The 23273-nt window shown below is 36.2% G+C and overlaps 1 protein-coding gene across 1 annotated transcript in view; it reads left to right on the top strand.

Moving 5' to 3' along the window:
- Positions 1–20908, top strand: part of LOC150089626 (cilia- and flagella-associated protein 43-like) — a 204059-nt gene extending 183151 nt beyond the window's left edge. Inside the window, exons 13-14 of the mRNA XM_090390056.1 lie at positions 3674–3790; positions 20903–20908. Coding sequence (XP_090246182.1) covers positions 3674–3790; positions 20903–20908 — 123 coding nt within the window. The remainder of the gene's footprint in view (positions 1–3673; positions 3791–20902) is intronic.
- Positions 20909–23273: the final 2365 nt, after the last annotated feature.

The following is a 23273-nucleotide window of genomic DNA, read 5'->3' as shown; positions in this document are numbered from 1 at the left end:
CCATTGCCTTATACAAGGGAATAATCACCTCCTTATCCCTGCTAGAAAAATTCCTATATATCATTGACAATACACCATGAACTACTCTTGCAGCCCGTCTGCACTGTTCAGAAAACTTCATGTCTGCCTGCACAACCACCCCCAGGTCCCTTTCATTCTCTACCACTGTCAGTGTAGTACCACAGAGTTGATACGTTGCTCTGGGGTTGCTGTTTCCCATATGTAGTACTTTACATTTGTCAATGTTAAACTTCATTTGCCACCTCTCAGCCCATCTGCTCAACCTTTCCAGATCCTGTTGCAGTAGCATAGTGTCAGTAGTGTCCTTGACAACCCTGCTAACCGTCGTATCGTCTGCAAACTTGGACATTAAGCTTGATATACCATCATCAATATCATTTATAAATATAGAAAACAATAATGGACTCAATACTGAGCCCTGAGGGACTCCACTAATAACATTAGTCCACGATGAGCAGTGTCCATTGATTACCACTCTCTGTCCTCTCCCCCTCAACCACCCCTTTATCCATAGCAGCAATTTGCCTCCAATGCCACACTGCTCCAACTTGTGCAGCAGTCTTCCATGTGCAACAGTATCAAAAGCCTTTCTAAGATCCAAGTATATAATATCAAAGTTATTCCCTGCATCCAGTTCTTTTGTGACTGTATCATAGTATCCAATCAAATTGGTCAGGCAAGACTTCCCCTTAACAAAACCATGCTGTGTCTGAGCTATAACTGAAGTCTTGTCTAGATGATCCTGCAGTGCTTCTTTAACCAGTGCCTCCATTAATTTTCCTGGAACAGAAGTTAAACTAACAGGTCTATAATTACTTGTGTCGCCCCTTTGATCCTCCTTTGTGAATTGGGGTCACATTTGCACATCTCTAGTCCATGGGTACTTCCCCTGAGTCCAAGGAGGCTCTCATAATTATGGCTAAGGGTTTGCTTATTTCCTTTGCTGCCTCCTTTAATATAACTGGATAGATCCCATCCACCCCAGGTGCCTTTCTTGTATTTATCTTCAACAATTTCTCCTCCACTTTACTCTCAGTTATTACAAGATTCTCTAGCTTACTGCCAGAGTTGAATACACCTCCGGCATTCCCCTCGCTGAATAACTCCTCATGTGTGAAACTCGATGCAAAATATTCATTTAGTTTGTTAGCTACCTGAGCAGGATCATCAACAGTTGACCCATCGATATCAAGTGGACCAATCTGATTCATTCCCTTCCTTCTAGAGTTTACATAAGTAAAGAACTCTTTGCTGTTTTTCTTTGCATCCCTTACCAAAGATTTCTCGTAATCTGCCTTCGCCTGCCTAACCTCCTTTGTAACTTGGTTACAGATCAACTTGTATCTATCATAGGCTTCTGTGTCACGTCTTAATTTGTATGTATCCCATGCATTTTTCTTCTCTGCCATATGTCTCATTAGTTCATCTGACATCCACTTAGGCCTAAACCTAGAACAATATTTCTTACTTGGTATGTAAAGCCTAGTAGCTTCCAAGATAAGTTCTTTGAATGCTTCCCATTTTGAATTTGCTGTTGGTAACATCATCAGTTGGTCCCACTGTATAGAATTTAAATACTGTCTCAGTCCATCGTAGTTGCCTTAATGAAAGCAATAACCCTTCCCTTTACCCCTAATGGTAGTTACCTCTTTGAGTAAATCCCACTTCAGCACACTGTGATCACTGCCACCTAGTGGTTCATTTACCTGCAGATTCTTAATACATGAAGAATCACTACTGATAATCAAATCAAGACTATTACTCCCTCTAGTTGCCTCCCGAACATGCTGATATAGAAAACTATCATCCAATAAATCCACAAAAGCCTTGCTAGTGTGTGAGTGACCAGCCCCGAAATTCCAGTCAATATCTAGGAAATTAAAATCCCCCATTATAAGACTCTCTGATTTACTGGCCCACTCTATTTCCCTGTACAGTTTCTTATTATACTCATCAGAGTCATTAGGCCTAGCATACTCCTACTCTCAATTTTGATCTCCCAATGCTTATGTCACACCAAACTGACTCGACACTGCACTGTCCAGCAATGTCGACTGGCTTCACTTCCTTGGATTTTATGTATTTCTTAACTAATAGCATAACTATTAGTTAAGAAATACATAAATTTCTGCATTCCTTATATCTGTGTGACCCCTCGTCTCTTAAATCCCCATAATATCTGCCTTTGATGTTTTGAGCAATACCTCAAATTCATCAAATTTATTTACTAAACTCCTAGCATTGGTGTACACGCAAGTATACATGCACCTGTTCTTTTTCTTAGCTACCCTAACACAACCCATGTGTTTATTTGTACCCTAATGATTCCCAGCAGTCTCTGAAATATCCTGCATCTTATTTTCCAGGCTGCGGCTCATTCCAATAGAAGCAGTGCAAGAATCACTTTCACCTTTGCCAGTGGCTACTGTTAATCTATTAGTCCTTGTATCCCCCCCAATCTAGCAGTTTTCCGACCCACCTAACACTGCCTCGATAGCATCAGTAAACATTCTTGCACCCTTTCTATTTAAGTGTATCCCATCCCTGTAGAAGCAGTCTCTCCTGTTAACAAGTACAGACCATGCTGAAAAAAATTCTACCCCTTGAGCCTTTCACAATCTTTCCAGGGCCGAATTGATCGACAGGGCTCTCATCATATACTCCCTCCTATCTTGTCTGGGCAGAATTGCAGACACTTTCAAATTCAACCCCAAACTCAGAGACAAATACATGACAGTATTTGTCTCTGAGTTTGATATAAGCCGAAGCCTTAGCACTGATACTTGGCATCAGTCTTCAGTAGGAACAGAATGATCCTACGATCGAAAATTGAGTGCTTTCTTTACTGCACATTATTTTCGATATTGGGATCAAAACAACAAAACAGATTTATTTGATTTAAACTACTACATTGAAATATCTTCCTGCAATCCTATAGTATTATAGACATATTATTTTTGCTCAAAATTCATGTTTTTGTCAGCTTGCTATTATGAAACTGACTAAGGATTGAGTGTTTCCACTAGTTGCTCAGTGTTTTGAATTTTTTTTCTCTCTTTAATGGATATCTTGTGAATTTGATATTTCACAAGATAAGTTTAAAAATTTCCTATTCAGTTTGTTGTAAAATAGTTGCCAGTTGAGTCTTTTAGGCAGAATCCTCTGAGGATTACTATGGCATCTCTACATTTAATGTATTGGGTTTGCAATCTGTAATTATCCAACCATAATTACACCACAAAATGAAATCATTTTGTGATGTAATTTTGGGTAGTTTCTGCTTCTGTCTTTGGCATTAGTGCCACAGATTGCCAACCCTTGATGTATTATATGCTGTGTAAATTTTCTATATGTTAAATATAGAAACCCCAGGGGCTCACATCTGGTGAGTATGGGCTTGGCACACCCAGGGTCCTGAGCTGGATATCATCATTCTTCTGTTTCTTGGTGATTTCCTTTGACTCTCTCTCTCTCAGGGTAACTCGGAAATTTTTTTTTTTTGCCTGGTGCAGCCTAAGCTTCAGGCTTCCTTGTACCATATGGCTAATAATAATAATATAAGAAATTTCATAATGTCAAGATACTGAATTTTATTCTTATTTTTATATATTTTTCTGTGTGCTTAATGAGCACTTTATTTATTTATTTATAGGCGTTAGTTTCTGGATTAATAATTCACAACTACCCATTACTTAAAAGACCTGAAAAAGATATAGAAGAGTTTAATTATGTATGTAATCAAAGAGAAATAGAGATGCAAGAAAAAGAGGCAAGACTATTTATTTATTTAGCTTCAGGTGGATTTAAAAATTAAATTTTTTTAATCTGTCTAATTAGCATCTAATATGAAAATCAAAGAAATTAATTTGCATGAAAACATACAAAGGTAAAATAATATGTGATTGTATACAATAGGAGATAACCCATAATAGCATGAACAGAAGTTATAGAATAGAATAATTATAATATGCTAGATAATACTGCATATAGTAAGCCAGTTAAATCTTGTTATCACATACCTTGAAGTAGGTGATAACATGATGTCAATAACAGATCTCAATTGTAAGGATATGGTTTTGCATGCTTTATAGTTTCAAGCAGTTCAAATGTTTGTTATATGTAACTCATTATTCCTGAAAGTAAAGTATTGGCTTATTCATAATTCTCTTTCTAACTTTTACATGGTCATCCATCATATTGTTCATTCCACATATCACATTTCATTTCACCTATTCCCAGAACTCTTTACACAGGAAATGATTCATATTTACAAAATACAGTAATGAAAAAAAAGATGCATTTAAAATTAAAAAAAGAATATAATTAATTATTTTGTAATAGTGCAAAGAATAACTTTATGAAACACAGAACAATGTGATACTGTATATTTGACTGAATTTTAAGTTTTTTATTAATCCAGAAGCTGTAATCAGATGGTTTATTAGCTCCAGTCTTCTCAATCTTTTTCATTCTCTTATAGTCCTTCATCAAATTTTTTTATAGTAGTAATTAATGATTGCCAATGTGGATTCCACCAGTGCCAATCCACTGTTGATAGCTTAGCTTGTGTTACTCATCTGTGGACAGAGTCCATGTGGTGCTATTTGGAATTTCATCCTGCCAGTAAAAGCAGGACTTTTGTGGCAGGGTATTAATTTCAAAATAGGTTTGACAACTTTCAATGAATTGTAGTAATTAAATATGTTGATACTTATGTTCGAGAGGATAAAAACATCAGTTTAAACATATTTAAGTAATTATATTAGTTTAGTGAAGGCTTAAAGTACTTTAAGTTTTCATTAATTCTTTTAGCAAGAACTTATAATTGCAGTACTCGCCTCATAATCCATAAAATTAAGGAAGGTGAAAACTTCATATCAGGTTCATATAAGGTGAACACTTTTCACCTTATATGAATCGACTTTCTTAATTTTACTGATTAAGATGTGAGTACTGCAATTATAAGCTATTGCTAAAAAAATTGAAAAACTCAAGTAGTTGCTCTTGACATTTTTAAGTCTTTCAGTTTAATTTGACACAGATGGTTCTAAGCAAGCTTCTGCCTTGCTTGTGGTCTCCCTTTCAACATTTGAATTTCTGTAGCCAGTTTTGTCTCTGACTATGTGTGAAGACGTATGGCTCCTTCTCTTCTCACTCAGCTAATCCTGGAGTTCTTCCACTATTTCGTTCTTTCACTTGCTCCTTTCTTCCTATACTTTTGATGCTGATCCCTAAGTAATTCTGCAGTGGGAGCAAGAAAACTTAGTTGCTTTTAATCCTCCCAAATGAAGCACTGTCTTATTTCTTATAAAAAAGGAATCTACTGCCCGAAGTACTGGTCTCATGTAAAATGGTGGATGATACTTTTAGAATTGATTTTTAAGTGCATATAAACACTGCCCTACCATTAATATCTGGGACACTCTCCATGGATGGGGAAACAGGTCCTATGCATGCAACACATAGAACACACACAGAACCTGCTATAAATATGCACACTGGACTTCGAACAAACAATTGCAAAAGTGGGCATGCAAGATGACACGTTCAACAGAATTAACAGACTTCCGACGTGGAATGATAGTAGGATGCTACATAAGCAAGCATTCTGTACAAGACATTGCAGCCACTCTGGGGATCCCTTGGTCAATGGTTAGTGACATCATATGCAAATGAAAGAGGAATGGGACTGAATCTGCCAAAAATGGACTGGTAAACCCTGAAAACTAAAAGAACAGGACAAGAGAATTCTGTAAAGAATTGTGCATGCAAATCGTAATTTGCCATTGTCTCAAATCACACAAACCCTCTGTGAGAGTACTGGGACTAATGTCAGCACTAGTACAATATGGCCGACCAGGCTAGCCGGGTGGGTAAAGTGCCTGCCTGCCTGGCAACCCAAAGGTCGCGGGTTCAATTCCCGCCTCGGGCATGGATCAAAGTACTGCAAAAACCTTGGGAGGTGCATTATGGCCACAGAAGCCTATGCGCCAACAACTACCAAAAAAAAAAAAAAAAAAGTACAATATGAAGGACACTCCATGTTATGGATTACAATGATAATGCAGCTGTTCACAAGCCATTGATCACCTCAACAAATGCTAGATGCCGATTAACATGGTGTAAGGAGCACGAATCCTGGACTGTAGAGCAGTGGAAAACAGTCCTATGGACAGACGATTTTAGGTTTTCACTTTACCAGTCTGATGGTCATTCCTGGGTGTGGTGAATGCCAGGGGAACAGTTCCATCCTGATTGTATCCTCCTAACAATGAAGTTTGGTGGAGGCAGTGTCATCGTATGAGGGCTACTTTTCATATTTTGGCTTGGGCCCATTAGTCATTATCGACAAAACCATGAATGCCGTACAATACTAGGACATCCTGGAAAATTATGCACTTCCAACGTTATGGCAATACTTCGGGAATGGCCCAAACTTATCTCAGCAAGGCAACGTGCCATGCCATACTGCTCAGGTCGTAACGGAGTAATTTGAGGACATTGGTGCGGAAAAATTGGATTGGCCACCCCAGAGTCCTGCTCTGAACTCTATTGAGCATCTTTGGGATGAATTGGATCGTTGGGTACTTGCACTTTGAGATCGCCCAAAGAACAAAGCTGAACTGGTGGCTGCATTAAAGGCTTAGTGGAGGAACATATCACCTGACATTTATAAAAAGTCAGTTGAGAGTATGCTGCAAAGATTGAAGGCCACCGTAAAAGCAAAAGGTTTCAGCAAAAAATATTAAATGACACAATAAAAGCTCTTTTTTTTTTTTTTTTTTTTTTTGTCTAATGGCAGGTGTCCGTGTATTAACGGTAGAGCAGTGTGTGTATATATATAGTGCCTATTGTCTTCATGTCCACCCATCTGTCTGTAATAACTCAATTCCTAGTGGATGGATTGTCATAAAATTTTACATTTGGCTCTTTTAGTAAGATTTGTTAAGCCACACAAAAGTTCATTAAAATTGAATGAGTAGAAATCTGGCAATTATTATTTCTTTGTCCATTGATCCATATGTAATAACTGGGCCCCTCGTGGATGGGCTTTCATGAAATTTTGTATCTAACTCTTTTAGAATGATTTTGTTGAGTCTTTCTAAATTTTATTAAGATTGGACCAACAGAAATCCAGAAATGTTTATTTATTTTTTTGCATACATATCACATAACTATACATATATAACATTTATTGTAACTGAAGTGCTGGATATTATGTTTGTTGTTGTGTACTGATTGTAATGTAATGTACTTCATACATTAACTAACTTTTCTTTATGAAAGCAGGACTGTTACTGGAAGAATGTTACTTTCAAAATACTTTTGACAGCTTGCAATGAATTTTAGTACTTAAATATGTTCTTCTGAACATGCAAATAAACAAAATTTGGATGAAATAGAACACATTCTTCAGTGGGTAGAATGTAGTTCTATTATTAGCACACGAAAAATTTCTATGCATATTGGTGTTCAACAAGCTAGAGTATGGCGAACATTACACGAGCACGGCTTGTATCCATTTCACATACAGCGGGTGCAACACCTTCAACCAGCAGACGATGGCCAGCGATTGGAAATTTGTCGGTGGGTAAATGCTAATCGCTGATTAATTCCATTAATACTGTTCAGTGATGAAACTACTTTCATCCATCATGTTATCAACAATACCTATAACTCTCATAGATGGTCAGATGAAAATCCACATGCCACTGTAGAAACAAATTTTCAACATCACTTCTCTGTAAATGTGTGGTATGGTATCATCGACAATCAGTTGATTGGGCCTGTTGTGTTACAGAATCGTTTTACAGGGCTCATTTACCTAGAATTTCTGCAAAACGAACTTTCACTACTATTGGAGGATGTTCCCTTGGCTACAAGGATTGGTATGTACTTTCAGCATGACGGAGCTCTTGCACGTTATACCTGTCTGGTGATACAATATCTAAATCGAACTTTCCCTGAACAATGCATTGGCCGCGGTGGTCTCGTTCATTGGCTACCAAGATCTCCAGACCTCACTCCGTTAGATTTTTGTTTGTGGGGATGGCTGAAAAGTGCAGTATACAAAGAAAAGATGAATACAAGATATGATTTGCTCGCTTGCATTTTGGATACTGCTGTCCTCATAAAGGAATGCCAAGACGACCTCAGAAGAACAACACGTCATATTACCACAAGAGTTGCAAAGTGCATTGAGGTTGGCGGTGGTATTTTCGAACAATTATTGTGAACCCATAAAAAATTTGTCAATTATTTGTGTTTTGTGTCATTCAATAAGTAATTTATCGTTCTTTAATACCTCTCATAATGGCTTTGTGCATGCCAGTTTCAAACAGCTGTATCTCTGTATCCATTGAGAATTGGATACATGTTGATATGAACTTTTTTACTCAGAATAATTGATACTATAACTTCCCAAAATATTTACTATTCTTCCTGAATCACCCTGTATACAATTTAGGAAAAATATTACCTGGATTGAAATAATAAATAAATAAATAAAATAAATGTCAGTTTATTATAAGAGGAGGTGCATAGGGTACTTCAAACTTATATGCCCTAGATGGTGCAAGGCCAGAGAAGCATACATTATAGAAATAAAACACAATTACATAAATGTACACAAGGCTCAGTCACATTTAAAGAACAAACAAATTAGGCAGGCTACAGTACCAATTAACCATGTTGAGACAAAACAGAAGGAGACATTGCATCATTTTAAAGTAGAAAATGTTCAGAGGGAGAGTAATAACATAACTATGATTATGTTACTGCAATGGTACACATTAGAAGGGGATTAGGAATCATGCGGGGAGGGACCAGAAAACATTCTCTCAATAAAATTAATACAAAATACTTAATATAATAATACTTAATGTAATAAAAATGGAAGCCAGCTGGAGTTGAGCATTAAAATCACCAAGGAAAATTACGTCACTGTTAGAAACATTGGACTGGAGAAAGTCAAGTTTCAAAGAGAGGAAGTCAAAGAGTTCCAGGTGGTTAGTGGAGTTGGGAGAACAATAGAGGAAGAACAAAATAAAAGACTCTCTCTCTCAATTTTCTAGTAAAATTAATTTAAGTTTTTGCCTGGTGCTTCTTGGAGCAATATGCCAGGCCATTACTGACCAGAGAAGGGAGGCAAATCAGTGGAAAACCCACAAATCAAAGTAGCATTACTGTCATCTAGCATGAAATATAATGACAGGCCTCCCCTGGATATTCCTTCTGAGAATGCCTAGGTTGCTTAGCTTACCACTTGGGCTGGCTTGATTACCCCCTTCCCTCCCATACTCCTCTTGAGTAACATTCAGATTTCTAGACAAGACCACAGATTTTTATTGAAGATAATCCATCTTAGTACAGGAATTTCACAATTATTGCTTATTCTGCCTTGTAAAAAAAATTCTTTTCTGTCACTTTTGGAATTACCTTTCTTCTAACAGCTGCTAACTCTATACAAATAATAACTCTACCCCTGGAATGTTCTCATGTTTGGGGATTACTGTTATTTTTATAAGTATTGGTGCTAATGCCACAAGGCATCAGTGTGCTGTATCTGTAAATTTTATGTATTCTGTGGTTTTCCCATTTCTTAAATAAAACACTGAAGTATCCATAGGATATTTCTCACTCAAGAGCTATTAAGTCAGCCACAGTGTAAGAAAAAATAAATTAGTTAATGTATGCAGTGCATTACATTTCAGGCATGTTAAATTTTTATTTCTTAAATTAATTGAATTTTTTCTTTTTCTATGATTAAAAGAAGCAAAAAGTCAATAAACAATTATTTTGTTACCAGTTAATTACTAATCGATTAACTAATAATATATAAAAATATAGTGCAACCTCCATATAATGCTCCTCGTTATACTGTGGTTTTGGATATACTGTGGTTTTGGATATACTGTGGGTATGATCACATCCTCCAAAACAAATTATCAAAAAAAAAAAAAAAATTAGTATGGATACATCAGTGTCGATCCACAAACGGAATCCATTTCAATCTCTCTTGGTGATATAGTAGCTTAAGTTACAATTCTATGGACAAATTCAATGGAAATGTTTGGTGAAATTCAAGTAGTTGCTATTGATATTTCAAAGTCTTTTGATTGTGTTTGACATAAAGGTCTTTAAATAAGCTTCCACCTTATGGTTTGCCAACTGTTTTTTGTAATCGGGTATCCAGTTTTCTTTCTGACTGCTTATGTGGGTGATGGATGGTAGATGCCACTCTGTCTTCTAACTTCTCCACTAATGCAGGTTATCCTCATGGTTCAGTTCTTTCTCCCACTCTTTTCCTCTTGTATGTTAATGACCTACTTCCATTGACTGAAAATACTATCATATTTGCTGATGTTAGCATGTTGCATTCCACCTTCCAGTTTGAGAAACCTTTGCTGTGCACAAACAGCTTCAACTTCTCAGATATCCAATACCTTAAGTGCTGATCTCCAAGTAATTCACCAGTGGGGGCAGAGGTAACTTAGTTGATTTCAATCCTTCTAAAACTCAGTCTTGTCTTATATCTAGCAAAAAGAATTATTCTGCTTCTGTGCTTAACTTCGATGAAGCTCTGATTTCTAGACAGGATCAAATATCTCTATTGGAGATTACCATGACTTGTAATCTCTCTTGGTATGAGCATATCACAAATATTGCATCCTCTGCATCTAAAAAACTTGATTTTCTCTTTCACTCCTGGCATTCCTCTTCTAAACAGCTGTTCATTCTGTAAAAATAGCAAATCTGCCCTACCATGGGCTGTTGTTCCCACATCTGGGACGACCCCGAAAACCTCTGTCTGGTTTCTAGATTCCATTAAAAAGGGGGCAGTTAGGTTAATTAATGACTCATCTCTAATATAGTCTCTCCACACTGTCTCATAAATATTCAGTTTCTGCAGCATGCCTTTTCTATATATACTTCCATGGGCACTGTTCTTTTGAATTGGCCACTGTAATGCCCATTCTCTCTTCCAAACCAGTCCAAATATGTGCTGCAACCAGTCAACATTTTTTATTGTCCAATTAAAAACTCACACAACAACTTTTATTCTTCTTCCTCATTTATTTCTTCAACTTGCATTTTCTGGAACAACCTCCCTTCATATGTATTTCCGGAAAATTACGCTATGGAAATTCAAGTCTGATGTCAACAGGTATCTTCTTTCATCTTATATTTCAACCCATGCAAGGTACTAAGTACTATAGGTTCTAATACTTCTCATCCTTGGGATTATCATAAAAAATAAAAAAAATTCCAGGGGGGGTTAATTAGCTAAAAATTGGCTGTATATTAGCATTAGTAGAGGCATATGATGCAAGAAAGCAAGATTATACAACAGCAGCCCAAAAAAAAAACATTCACCCCTCCATTCACTCTAAACGTTTGTCCAGTTCTTCCTTGAATTTATTTAAGCTATCGAATTCCATAATGACATAGAGAAGTTTGTTTCAGCAATCAACTACCCATGGCTAAAGGCAAATTTCCTCACTTCTATTCTACAACTCTCATTCCTCAATTTTAATTTATGCCCCCTCAGTTTCATAATATAAGTAAGAGGAAGAATCCCATCATCATTGCACCTGCTCAAACCATTCAAGGCCTTATACACTTCAATCAGATCACCTCAAAGGTGCCTAGTCTCCAGATGCTGCAATTTTCAGAACTTAAGTCTTTTTTGGTAAGAGGACCCCTTCGTTCCCCTCACCAATCTTGTTATCCTTCTCTGTACTCGTTATAGCAAGTCTACATCCTTCCTAAAATTAGGCCTCCAGACCTGTATGCAATACTCAAGGCGTGTCCTGACCATTGACTTATACAAAGGGATAATCACCTCCTTTTCCTTACTAGCAAAATAACTGTATATTATTGACAAGACCACATGACCTGCCCTGGCTGCCTGCTTGCACTGCTCAGAACTTCATATCTGACTATAACGAGGCGCCTCCGTAGCCAGGTGGGAAGGAGCAGCAGTGCCTAGCACACGCTTCTTGATTAGACCGGGGTTCGAGCCCATCACCACCAAATACGGAGGATGCGGAAAGGTCAGGGAATGACCACCGCATATCTCGGAGCAATATGGCCTTAGTTGCTAATGCTCCTAAAAACCAAATAACAACAACATATCTGACTATGCAATTACCCCAGGTCTTTTTCATTTTCTACCACCCCGAATGTAGTTGGTACTTTTGTTGTTACCACACAGTTGGTATGTTTCTCTGGGGTTATTGCTATGCACATGCAGTACTTTGCATTTGTCAGTGTTAAACTTCAGTTTCCACTTCTCAGCCCATCTGCCCAACTTTTCTAGATTTTTTCATTTTCCAGTTGCATACTGTCATTAACAACCCTGCCAACCATTGTAACATCAGCAAACTTGGACATTAAGCCTGATATACCTTCATCAATATCATTGATAAATATACAAAACAACAATGGGCTGAACACCGAAATCTCCAGGGAGACTCTACTAATAACTTTAGTCCACAAAGAGCAGTGTCCATTGATTACCACTCTCTGTCTTTTCCCATCAACATCCTTTTATCTATAGTAGCAACTTGCCCTTAATGCCATACTGTTCCAAATTGTACAGTAGTCTTCCGGCCGACCGGGCTAGCCGAGTGGGTAAAGTACCTGCCCGGCAACCCAAAGCTCGCGGGTTCGATTCCCGCCTCGGGCTTGGATCAAAGTACTGCAAAAACCTTGGGAGGTGCAATATGGCCACAGAAGCCGATGCGCCAACAACTACCAAATCAAAAAAAAAAAAAAAAAGTAGTCTTCCTTGTGAAACACTTTGACAAGCTTTCCTGAAATCCACATATATAAAATCAAAATAATTTTTTGCATTCTTTTTCTTTGTGACCACATCATAGTATCCAATCAAACTGTTCAGACAAGACCTTCCCTCAACAAACCCATGCTGTGTCTGAATTATTACTGCAGTCTTGTCTAGATGATCTTGCAGTGCTTCTTTAACCAGTGACTCCATTATTTTCTCCAGAACAGAAGTTAAACTAACAGGTATGTAATTAATCGTGTCATCCTTTTACCCCCCCCCCCTTTGTGAATTGGGCATACATTTGCACATCTCCAGTCCATGGGATCTCCCCTGAATCCAAGGATGCTCTCATAATTATGGCTAAGGGTTTGCTTACTTACTTTGCTGCCTCCTTTAATATAACTGGATAGATCCCATCCACCCCAGGTGCCTTTCTTATGTTTATCTTCAACAATTTCTCTTCCTTTGCTCTCAGTTATTACAAAATAATTAAGTTAGAGTTTAATAAGCTTCTGTCCTCCACTTCTCTACACAATTCCTCATGTGTGAATGTAGATGAAAATTATTCATTCAATTTGTCAGCTATCTGAGCAGGATCATAAACAGTCAAACTATCAATATCAAGTGGACTAATTTGATTCATCCCCTTCCTTCTAGAGTTCACATAAGTAAAGAAGTTTTTGCTGTTTTTCTTTGCATCCTTTGCCAAAGATTTCTCGTAATCTGCTTTCATTTTCCTAACTTCCTTTGTGGCTTGATTACAGACTAGCTTATGTCTAACATATACTTCTGTGTTTCCTGATAATTTATATGCATCCAATGCATTTTTCTTTTCAGCTACGAGTCTCATTAGTTCATTTGACAATTATTTTGGCCTAAACCTTGAATGGCATTTCTTAGTTGGTAAGGAAAACCTAGTGGCTTCCAAGATTATTTCCTTGAATGTTTCTTGTTTAGAATTTGCTGTTGGTAACATTATCAGTTTGTCCAAAGAAAGAAAATTAAACTTTGTGAAAACAGTATTTTTTTTTTTTTTTGTTAGTTGTTGGCACATCGGCTTCTGTGGCCATAATGCACCTCCCAAAGTTTTTGCATTTTACTGTGATCCTAGCCTGAGGCGGGATTCGAACCCGCAACCTTTGGGTTGCCAGACAGGCACTTTACCCACCTGGCTAGCCCAGTCAGCTTGAAAACAGTAATGTGGACCAATTCTTGTACATGTAGCATCTACAGAACCATAGTGAAGGAGTAAGCCGACCGGGCTAGCCGAGTGGGTAAAGTACCTGCCCGGCAACCCAAAGGTCGCGGTTCGATTCCCGCCTCGGGCTTGGATCAAAGTACTGCAAAAACCTTGGGAGGTGCAATATGGCCACAGAAGCCGATGCGCCAACAACTACCAAATCAAAAAAAAAAAAAAAAAAAAAAAAAGTGAAGGAGTAGTGATAAATGAGGCGAATTTGAAAGCATAGGCACTTAAATTTCATGAGCTACTTGTTGGATATGATGACACATTTAAATCTTTTGATGGGTGGTTTTGCAGATGGAAGGAAATTAGAAATTCAAACTATTCCGAATCATAATGAAATTCAACCACAGAGTTCTACTATGTCTGATACTCATCAGGAATCTAAAACTCCAGCAGAACAAATGAAGGAATTTCGTGCACAAAAAAAAAAGCAAAATTAGAAATGGCTAATAATGAGATTCCTTATTACATCCCTATAGTGTCTACATGAGCTGACAGCAGTGGTGAGCTATAGCGGGCTCGCGAGAGCCCATTGTTGAGACGATCATTTATTTTACAAATGAAATACTGGATGCAATTATTGAGAATCCACAGCGGAAACTATGGTGGGGTGAATGAGGCTCCATTCCCAGCATTTTAATGGCGCAATTGATCAATTATATATTTTAAAATTGCTTCATTTTTGATTTAATTACAGTTGGACCTCTGTTTAACGAACTTTTTTATAGCGAATATTTTGATTCCCCTTGATAATTACATTTAAAATAGTTTCCGTTGAACGAAGAAAATTTCCGTATAACGATGGATTAGGAGAGACAACTTTGTATGCATTGTTCTCACCTCTGGCCTTTGAGGCAATTTAGGTAATTAGAAAGTGCGAATTAAGGATGAAAGAGATTACAGCCTCTGGTCAACCCATGTTGTGGTTCCCCTTTACTCCGACAAACGGGTGTATGTTTTTTGTAGAAGTGAGTGATCCATGCCTTCCAGTAAATTTCTTCTGTCTATCTGACATTTTGCACTGTATTCAAAGAACTAGTGACGGTAGCAACATAGAAAGGGGATTGAAGCAACTAAGATATTAAGTAAACTTTACGAAGATGAAATGTTGGCAGATTTTGAAACTTTGTCGAGCCTTTCACTGTGTAGAAAATGTTCAAAAATATAATGGCATACAGGCAATAATTAAAAAAAAAAAAAAAAAACTGTATTACCAGTCTCCAAAAAACTAGCACGAATTAAGGATGATTGCTAAAGAACTTTATGTGGAAACTATAAAGATCGGTTGCGTGTTTGGGCGACGATGAGCAACTTGTAGCTTGCGGACGGCAATTGTGGGTTGGAGGAATCATCCCGCTTTGTGCAAACATTTTGAATCAGAAGTTAAATAATCCAGGATTATTAAATGGACTTTTAAATTTGGAATTTCTTAACCATTTAGCACTAATGATCGACATCCTGCAGGAGCTCCTTACCTTTCAGAAGCTTTACAAAGTCGCAGCATCACAATGGTAAAAGCATATAAATTAATTATTCAAACTATGAATGCTATTGCTAATTTGAAAAATTCTGAAGGAAATAAATGAAGCTAAAATTGAGAGCATGTTGAAGTGGAAAGAATTTGAAGGAATCAAAATCGGAAGTAAAAAAATTACCTCGTGACAGATTATTAAATGCATTGTTTTATCCTTAAAGGATAAGTTATTAATGCAACAGGGCGATTTTAAATTAAATAAAGAAAATAATGATATCATTGAAAGAAATTTTAAACATATGCTACTGGAAATCGTGGAATGTGAAAGAACTTTCGTCTTGGTGGCAAGCCGGTGAAAACTGAATAAGAATTTAAGTTTTCGGATAAAATATGAAATAAAAATTAATGATTTTAGAGATTTTGTTGAAGACAATTTATCTTTAAAATCGGTTGAAATTCCCTTTTCAATTAATTAAGAAAACCAGAAATATCTTTGAAACCATTGCGATTAGCAGTGCTGAAGCTGAGCGAGCTTTCAGCGTAACGAATAATATTGTGTGAATAAATGAATGAATAATGTTGACAGTTAAACACGTTGCAGATTATGAAACAAGAATTTGATGCTGTATTCCATTGAAGGTGCAAAATTATTGGAAGAGACACTGGATCATATACCTATAGTTCTCGCTGATTTCAATCTAGAATTAAATTCTGAGCTGGAAAGAAGTTTTCTAAATTTATGAAAGAAGTGTTCAATTTAGATATTAAGTCAAATACTACATATAATGGAACAACAATCGATGGAGTATTCACTCGTGAATTAAAATCATTTGAGTATCAAAATTATATATCTTATTTCAGTTACCATAGACCAATATTTTTATATCTTATTATTATATATCTTTATATACATATATATATATATATATACAGGCTGGCCTCGATTAATTCATCCCGTGAGCGCAAAACGGAAACGTGTTAATTGAATATAATAATCAATAGGAAAAATTATAATTTTTGTTCCTTGACCTTCTGGAATGCCCATAAAGAATTTTAAAAATACCTTACAAATAACTTTTTAACTATGTAAAAGATAATGAAAATAATTATGGAATTAAATATTTATTGCATAAAACAGCGGTTCCCAAACTGTGTGCCGTGGAATATTTAAAATTTTTGAGGGAAACACAGCGATACTTGACATCTGTCGGACACCACGCAAACTACTAGCTCGAGGTAGTTCACAGCTTCAGCATTTCTTATTAAGTTGTTTGGTCCTAACTACTAAACGGAACTGTTAGGTATTTCTTTTGGTCTGGGTGCGCCTTGAAAAAATTACTGAGACACTAAGGGCGCCATGAACCGAGAAAGTTTGGGAACCTCTGACATAAAATACACAATGAAGAAATGACTGTTGCGGAAATATTTGAACAGTGTTGACTTTCTCTTTTCATCAATTAATTTCTGATAGCCGACAACAATCTTCTCTGAACCCTGGCAAAATAAATATCGCAGAGGACATCAAACCTTTTGTTTGAGGTTCTATGCGATACGAAAGATTTCATCTAATTCTTTTACCGTTATCTCCTTTGCGGTAACATTTTCATCTGACTCATTTAAAAATTTGAATTTTTATGCAAGTGTGCATTGACTTTATTAGCAGGAGACAAACAAGTAACACGTCTTCTTCCGATGGTTGATGGAACACACCGAGACAGGCAGCAGGCAAACGTTTGTTTATTGACCGTACGACTCGTGGTAAGCTTAACACACGATTCAAATCTTTTTCAACTATCGCATAAAAAAAAAAAGATCGCATTAATTGGAAATTTGCATCGTGTAAAGTGAAAAGTGGTATAATTTTTTTTAAATAGTGTTAACTGAAAATCGCGTTAATTGAACTCGTGTTATGCGAGGGCTAGCTGTATATATCTATCTACCTATCCATCCATCCATCCATCCATCCATCCCTCCCTCCCTCAGACCAATATTATATATCTTATTCAGTTACCATAGACTAATATATTTTATATGAATTATTTCATTGTACACTAGTACAATGAAAAATTCAATTCATAGTATTTCATTGTACTGAAATTATTTTTTCAATAAAAATAATGCAGCAGTACTTTATTTATTTATTTTATTGTACCAGTTTCATAATGTTTTATTTTACTGTACCAGTTTCTGCAGTAAAGACATTTTTAACAGCTGCCACTGTGACACTATCAGTCTCAGAGTAGAGCAGCAGCAACTCATTATGTACCTGGTACATAATTTTTTTATTCTTACTGTCCTCTTCACAATGTCCCATGCAGCAAACATGTCTTTAATTTCTTGAGTTGTTGCTACATGGTCACCTTCCTCATGTTCCTCATCTCCACTGGCATGCTCACCCATCTGCTCTAATTTCTGGAGCTCCTGTTTCGTCAACTCCCTTCCATTGTCCTCAATTAACTCCTCCACATCTGCTGCATCAATATCAGGAGCCAAGGACTCACAAAGAGTGATAATTTCTTAATCTAGAACACCTTCAGCTTCAAATAATTCAAAATCATGGATGACTGAAGGCCACAAATTCTTCCAGGCTGCATAGAGGAACTGAGCTGAAATTTCATTCCAAGAACGCAGTCATTTTCATTCCAAGAACCTGGTTTTCCAAAATTCCTTTAAGTTATTATTATTATTATTAATAGCCATATGGCGCAAGGAAGCCCGAGGCTTATGCTGCACCAGGGAAAAAAAAAAAAAAAATTCCCAAGTTACCTTATGAGAGAGAGAGAGAGAGAGAGAGAGAGAGAGAGAGAGAGAGAGAGAGAGAGAGAGTTAAAAGTAGAAGGGAATCACCAAGAAAGAGAAGAATGATGAGATCTAGTTCAGGACCCTGGGTGTGCCAAGCCCATACCACCAAATGTGGAATTCTTATCCTGTTTTTTTTTTTTACTGCTGCTCCAATATCAACACATTGTTTTTTTTTTGGGTTTCAGTATTGTGGATAAAGGGATGTTGCCTTTGCAATGTCCATTTTGCTTCGTTCCATCCTATCAGCCTTATTTCCAGGCTTAATTCCATCAGTTTATGTTTTGTTGCCATAACACTGCTAGATATTTAATATAAACAAACTTTAAATTAATTTAAAGACAAGTTGCAAAAAAAGACATTAGCTCAGATAAAACTGCACAAAAAATAGATTATACTGTAGCAAAAGACTCTGAAGCAGCACAACAATTGCAATTGACTTTTTCCTGTGGAGTGCAAGAGAGTGTATGTAAACAATTTAGAAAAACTGTTTGTATTTTTTTGTTAATTTAACATATCTTTCACAATGATTTTTCATAGTGCACTTTATTTAAGCTGTAACTACCCTAAACTGGTTTTGTTTACACAAAAGTAAATTCTAACAAGTAAAGTTTATCAGACAATAATAGGGGCAATAATTGGACAACTGTGCCAAGATTTGTATTAAATGTACAAAATAACAATATTTTTCATGGGGTGAAAACGAACTTTGTAATATATAGAAAAGTCTATCCTTTCACAAGGTATGTGAAAGTCTATCCTTTCACAAGGTATGTACTTCGTATAAACGAGTACTTTGTATAAACCGAGTTTGTATTAATGAGATTTTACTGTAGTAAAAATAGTCTTCTCCGTTGGTGAAGCATTACTTATTTGATGTTGTGCAATATCACAGCAACTCGTTGTGAAGGTATTCACACATGAGATATACATTGGTGTTCAAAGAAAGTGCATCGCCTAGGAATTTCACATTTCTAACCCTTTTTCACGATGGTATGTTACATTAATGACTAGCATCACAAATAGAAATATAAACAAAAGATATTTCTTAACTTCATTGGTGCCAATCGCTTCTTGTATTCAGTCTTTGGCTTTTATCGTGTTCACTGTTGACCGTGAAAAATCTAAATTCTGCTCGATACTTGTTAATGTTTGACCATTTTCATACATCCTTATTATTTTAATTTTCTGATCCAAATTGACCACTTTCTTTTTATTGGTAGATTTACTAGTACCACCGTCACTTATTCTCTTAGCTGGCACCATGATAATGGTTGAAATTAAATTTTCTGTAAAGAACTTCACAGGATTAAAGCAGAAACACTATCACCTGACCTGAGTTCACATTTTACTAAAGCACATTTCTGGAGGTCACTACCAGAAAACAATAAAAACAATCTGCAGTTTCCAGTTTATTGGGCTTTTATGTTAATGTAATCTATTATAAACAGGTAGTAAACTAGATCTTATTGCATTTGCAATAATACTGATAGCTGGAATTCTGTGGATTTTTTAAGTTATTATGGTGAAATGTGTCCCCTTGCTGGAGGAAAAAAAAAAAAAAAAAATTCAGAATATTCTCTTCATTCCTATTTCTTAAACTTGTTACTGTGTATCTCATTTGTGTGTGCCGTGTTCATCGTTATTGATTGCTTATTATTATTATATATATATATATATATATATAATTATGAATAAAAATTAAAATTAAGTAAAGAAAGAAAATGGATTTGAATTTGAATAGAGATAAAATGAAATATCAATAATATGAATTATGGATCAGGGACACTGCAAGAGCAAAGGTACCCTACAACCATAATGTATATATAGAAAATTATTTTAATGTTATGTGCAAATCTTTAATTTAACTTATGCTAATAACGAAAATACCGTGTACCCTGGGAGCGATGTATGTTGAATAAAGGGGGGAAGAACGGAAAAGAGTAACGTTATAAACAAAGTGCGAATTTTGAAAAATGCAAAATTTGAAAAGAACGAAAATAGAAATAGCAGATTTTTGAAAAGAACGACCAAAGTAGAAATAGCATTGCAGTATCTTTCATAATTTCTGTGTCTTCTTCAGAGGTCATCCACCTAAATTATGAAAAAGAACAGCAATACTCTTACTTCTGTTACTGTTACAGAAGTAAGAGTATTGCTGTTCTTTTTCATAATTTAGGTGGATGACCTCTGAAGAAGACACAGAAATTATGAAAGATACTGCAATGCTATTTCTACTTTGGTCGTTCTTTTCAAAAATCTGCTATTTCTATTTTCGTTCTTTTCAAATTTTGCATTTTTCAAAATTCGCACTTTGTTTATAACGTTACTCTTTTCCGTTCTTCCCCCCTTTATTCAACATACATCGCTCCCAGGGTACACGGTATTTTCATTATTAGCATAAGTTAAATTAAAGATTTGCACATAACATTAAAATAATTTTCTATATATATATATATATATATATATATATATATATATCTCTGATAATTCAAATAAAACAAAACATAAGCCAGTAGTATGGCAAAAACTGTTTTTACTGTTTTAAATTAAATTCAATTTTCTCCATCAGGTCTAACTTTCCTAAGTGGCAATTTTCCTTGGCACTTTCATTGTTTTTTTTAAAGTTGTATAAGACCAAGTTGAATGATATGCCACGACTTTTGCTCAGTTAGTGTTTCTCTAAACACTTCATATCATAACTTGGGGATGATCACCTCTAATATGGAGCCCTCCCCTCTCACACATCAATTCTCAGTGCAATATAGAAATTGTGAATTGGGATAGTCCGAATGATTTGTGTGTCTTTCCTTAGTTGGAAAGTTTTAAATCTTCTGACTCCAAAATTGGATCAGATCATATTGGTGAAATTATTCATGTAGGGACGAAATCCTTTATTCCAGTGCTACTCAAAGTGTAGTCCGCAAACTGTTATTGGTCTGCGACGAATTGGAAACTGGTTGCAGACATTGCCGGTCTGCAACAGATTGAAAATAAAAAGAAACTGGTCCTTCAGTACAGATAGTTTGAGAAGCACTGCTTTATTCCACATGCTACCCTAAAATCTTGTCTCTTATCTAAACCTTTGTTTTCTAATAAATGCACAAGGTCTGTTCAAGATAAGAATGTAACATGTCAGAAGTGTTTGTGTTCAACTTCCAGCTTCAGTTCTGTCTAAGCTAAAGCTTGCAGCATTAACTTGTAACAGTTATCAATCAGTCCAAACAATTTGGAACAGGCTAAGAATAGAAAAGGTGTCTTTTTGTTAGCCACAACTCCTGTCCATCAATACTCCCACCATCATCAAAACCCCACTGCATCTTAAGCAAAAGAAACTTTGACCCTTGTATCAAGAATCTCAGTAAACCACTTGCTGTCATATTCAAAACGCTTTGCCCAATATCTCCTGTGGTCATCTGAAAGAAGTATGTTAGAAGAATTCTGATCAAGCAAGATGCCACGAAAAGGGCAATAACTCCCAACCCCATCCAGTTATCATCCAATTGAACTTCATCTTTCCAACATAATGTAAAAATCCACCACCCACCAACTGAAACTATCTTAAAGCCTTCCTTCTGATAAACAATCAACAATGTGGATTCTGTCAATATAGATTCATTAGCAACATAGTGGTTTATATTACTCATCTTTGGAAAAATTTGGAGAAATCCAAGTAGTCGCTCTTGAAATTTCTAAGGTTTGGATCATGTTTGACAAAGTTCAAAAGAACTTTGTCAAACATGATCCAAACTCCCATCTTATCACCTGCTAACCGTGAGCAATAAATGGATATTCAGTTTTTTCTCTGACCATACACTGGCTGATGATGGATAGCACACTAACTTTTCTAGTAATGTTGGCATTTCATGGTTCACTTCTTTCTCTTTGACCTTCCTCACTGACAGAAATCCTATCCACAATGCCACTGATGATAGCACAATACATTCCTTCTTTCCAGCTGAAGAAACCTTGCTCTCCACAAATAACTTAGAATATCCACAATCAATTCCTTAAATGCTAATCTCCAAGTAATTCTGCAATGAGGCAAAGAAAACTTAGCTAACATCAATCTTTCTAAAACTCAGTCCTATCTATTTCTCAGAAAAAATGATTTTACTGCTCTTATTCTCATCTTTGACAATAGTGATATTTCTAGACAAGTTTCCACATCTGCCAGTGATTATCCAGACTTATCTATCTACTGGTATGAGCACATCAAATATTGCTTCTCCTTAAAAAAAATAAATAAATTTAAAAAAAAAATTTTTTTTTTAAATGGAGAAAGGTTTAAGGAGAAAGGTTTTGTGAAAACCTTTCTCCTTGAAAAAGGTTTTTGTGCCTCAAAAACCTTTTTCAAGCTTTGTGACTCCATCCAAAAGAGTATATAGGTTAATTAATGACCAGTCTCTTAAAAAGTATCTTTGTTGCACAGATTGTTTTTGCTGCATGCCTTTTCTATAGATATTTCCATGGACACCTTTTCTGATTTGGCACCTAATTTCCCCACTCTTCCCAAACCCATTCTGCAACTAGGCATCCTTTCAAACTGTCCAACTACAAAATTTCGGAACAAACTTTATTCACATGTATTTCCTGATAATTACAATCCACAGAGATTATTGCATGCTCTCCCTTGATTGTTTTTTGATACGTGTCTTGTGGTTCCTGACTAGTGGGACTCTAGTAGATGAAATTATTTTTGTTCTCAAACCCTAGACAACCTTGTCGCAGAAAGCTGTGCACTTTCATGATTTTACATGGAAGAAAAAAAATGCACATTATGTACACCAGTGATCACAGAATTGAGACCACCCACCAAATACTGTGTTGGGCCAAAGTACGTACGGCAACAGCTGCTATTCGCAGTGGTACTGATTCCACTAGATGTCTGACGACATCTCTAGGGTTCTGCAGTCATGATGCCTGCAAAGCTTTCCAGTCTC

The sequence above is a fragment of the Mastigoproctus giganteus genome, chromosome 2, assembly GCF_048544385.1.
Source record: "Mastigoproctus giganteus isolate SK-2022 chromosome 2, ASM4854438v1, whole genome shotgun sequence".
Taxonomy (NCBI): domain Eukaryota; kingdom Metazoa; phylum Arthropoda; class Arachnida; order Uropygi; family Thelyphonidae; genus Mastigoproctus; species Mastigoproctus giganteus.
This window is presented reverse-complemented; position numbering and strand designations above follow the sequence as displayed.